The following is a 1114-nucleotide window of genomic DNA, read 5'->3' on the forward strand; positions in this document are numbered from 1 at the left end:
TCAATTATTGATGGGTATACTTCCATATCCACGAGTGACACCACGAGCAACATGGATCAACTAGTACAATCCTGGAAAACAGACAAAGATGTTGATGTTGCAACAAACTACCTTGTCCCTGCTTCTCGCTTTACAACAGCAGGAGGATCCACACGAAATCTACCACTACGCCTACAAGGCATTCTGTCGAGCACCTGAAGGAAAAAAACCAAACCTTTACAGCCCTGGCGGGCACCACGAGGTGGAGGAGCGAAGTCGGTGGCGTCTCACGCTGGCTGACGCCGTGGGTGATTCGTTATCAGCTCTTCTCTGGCGGGACGGCTACGGCAGCGCGGCAGACGGGGCACGCGGGCGACAGGCGGAGCCACGGGTCGACGCAGGCGGCGTGGAAGGCGTGGCCGCAGGGTGGCAGCTTGCGCCACCGCTGGCCGGCGCGCGACGCCTCGAGGCAGACGACGCAGGTGGAGGGCCCGTCGAACGGCGACGAGTCGAAGCAGGGGAGGCGGGCGATTTGGGCGGACGCGAGGCCGACGGGGCGCGGGGGCGGCGGCGGCGGCGGGAAGTCGTCGTCGGGCGAGAAGGGGCGGTAGCGGCTGCCCTGGCGGCGGAAGGCGCGCGCGGAGAAGACGAGCGCCAGCATGAGGAGGCAGGCGGCGAAGGCGAAGAGGAGGAAGAGCGCGAGCGCGGCGGCCATGACGCAGCCCTGCACGCCCATGGAGACCACGCGCGCCCAGGCGCCGGCGGCGGGGCGCGAGGGGCGGCAGCGGCGCTTGGCGGCCTCCTCCGGGTGAGGGCGAGGAGTCTCCGGCGCGGCGGCGCAGGCCGAGGAGGAGGACGAGGCCTCGCCGGCGGCGGGCGGGGCCATTCGCGGCGGGGATTCTTTAGCTCCCGCTTCTCTGGAGGGGACGGCCGGCTGGGAGGGAGGAGGATATTCTTGGGAAGGAAGTGGAATTGGGACGAACAGCACGTCAATTTAGCAGCGTTGGGGCCTGCCCTGCTGGTGGTTGGGTGCGCCGTGCGGCGTTTTCATCTGATGTTTTCAAATGTGCAATGCCCCAAACGTGAAGAGCAAAATATACACGCCGTGACGCGTGTGTTGTTGTCGCCACCGTCT

At 65.6% G+C, this 1114-nt stretch overlaps 1 protein-coding gene across 1 annotated transcript; it reads right to left on the reverse strand.

Moving 5' to 3' along the window:
* Positions 1–298: 298 nt before the first annotated feature.
* Positions 299–865, reverse strand: LOC124689808 (RING-H2 finger protein ATL56-like). Its single transcript, XM_047223277.1, has one exon. The coding sequence runs from the start codon at positions 863–865 to the stop codon at positions 299–301; it is 567 nt and encodes a 188-aa protein (XP_047079233.1).
* Between the last annotated feature and the right edge of the window lie 249 nt (positions 866–1114).

This window comes from Lolium rigidum, chromosome 2 (genome assembly GCF_022539505.1).
Source record: "Lolium rigidum isolate FL_2022 chromosome 2, APGP_CSIRO_Lrig_0.1, whole genome shotgun sequence".
NCBI classification, from domain to species: Eukaryota; Viridiplantae; Streptophyta; class Magnoliopsida; order Poales; family Poaceae; genus Lolium; species Lolium rigidum.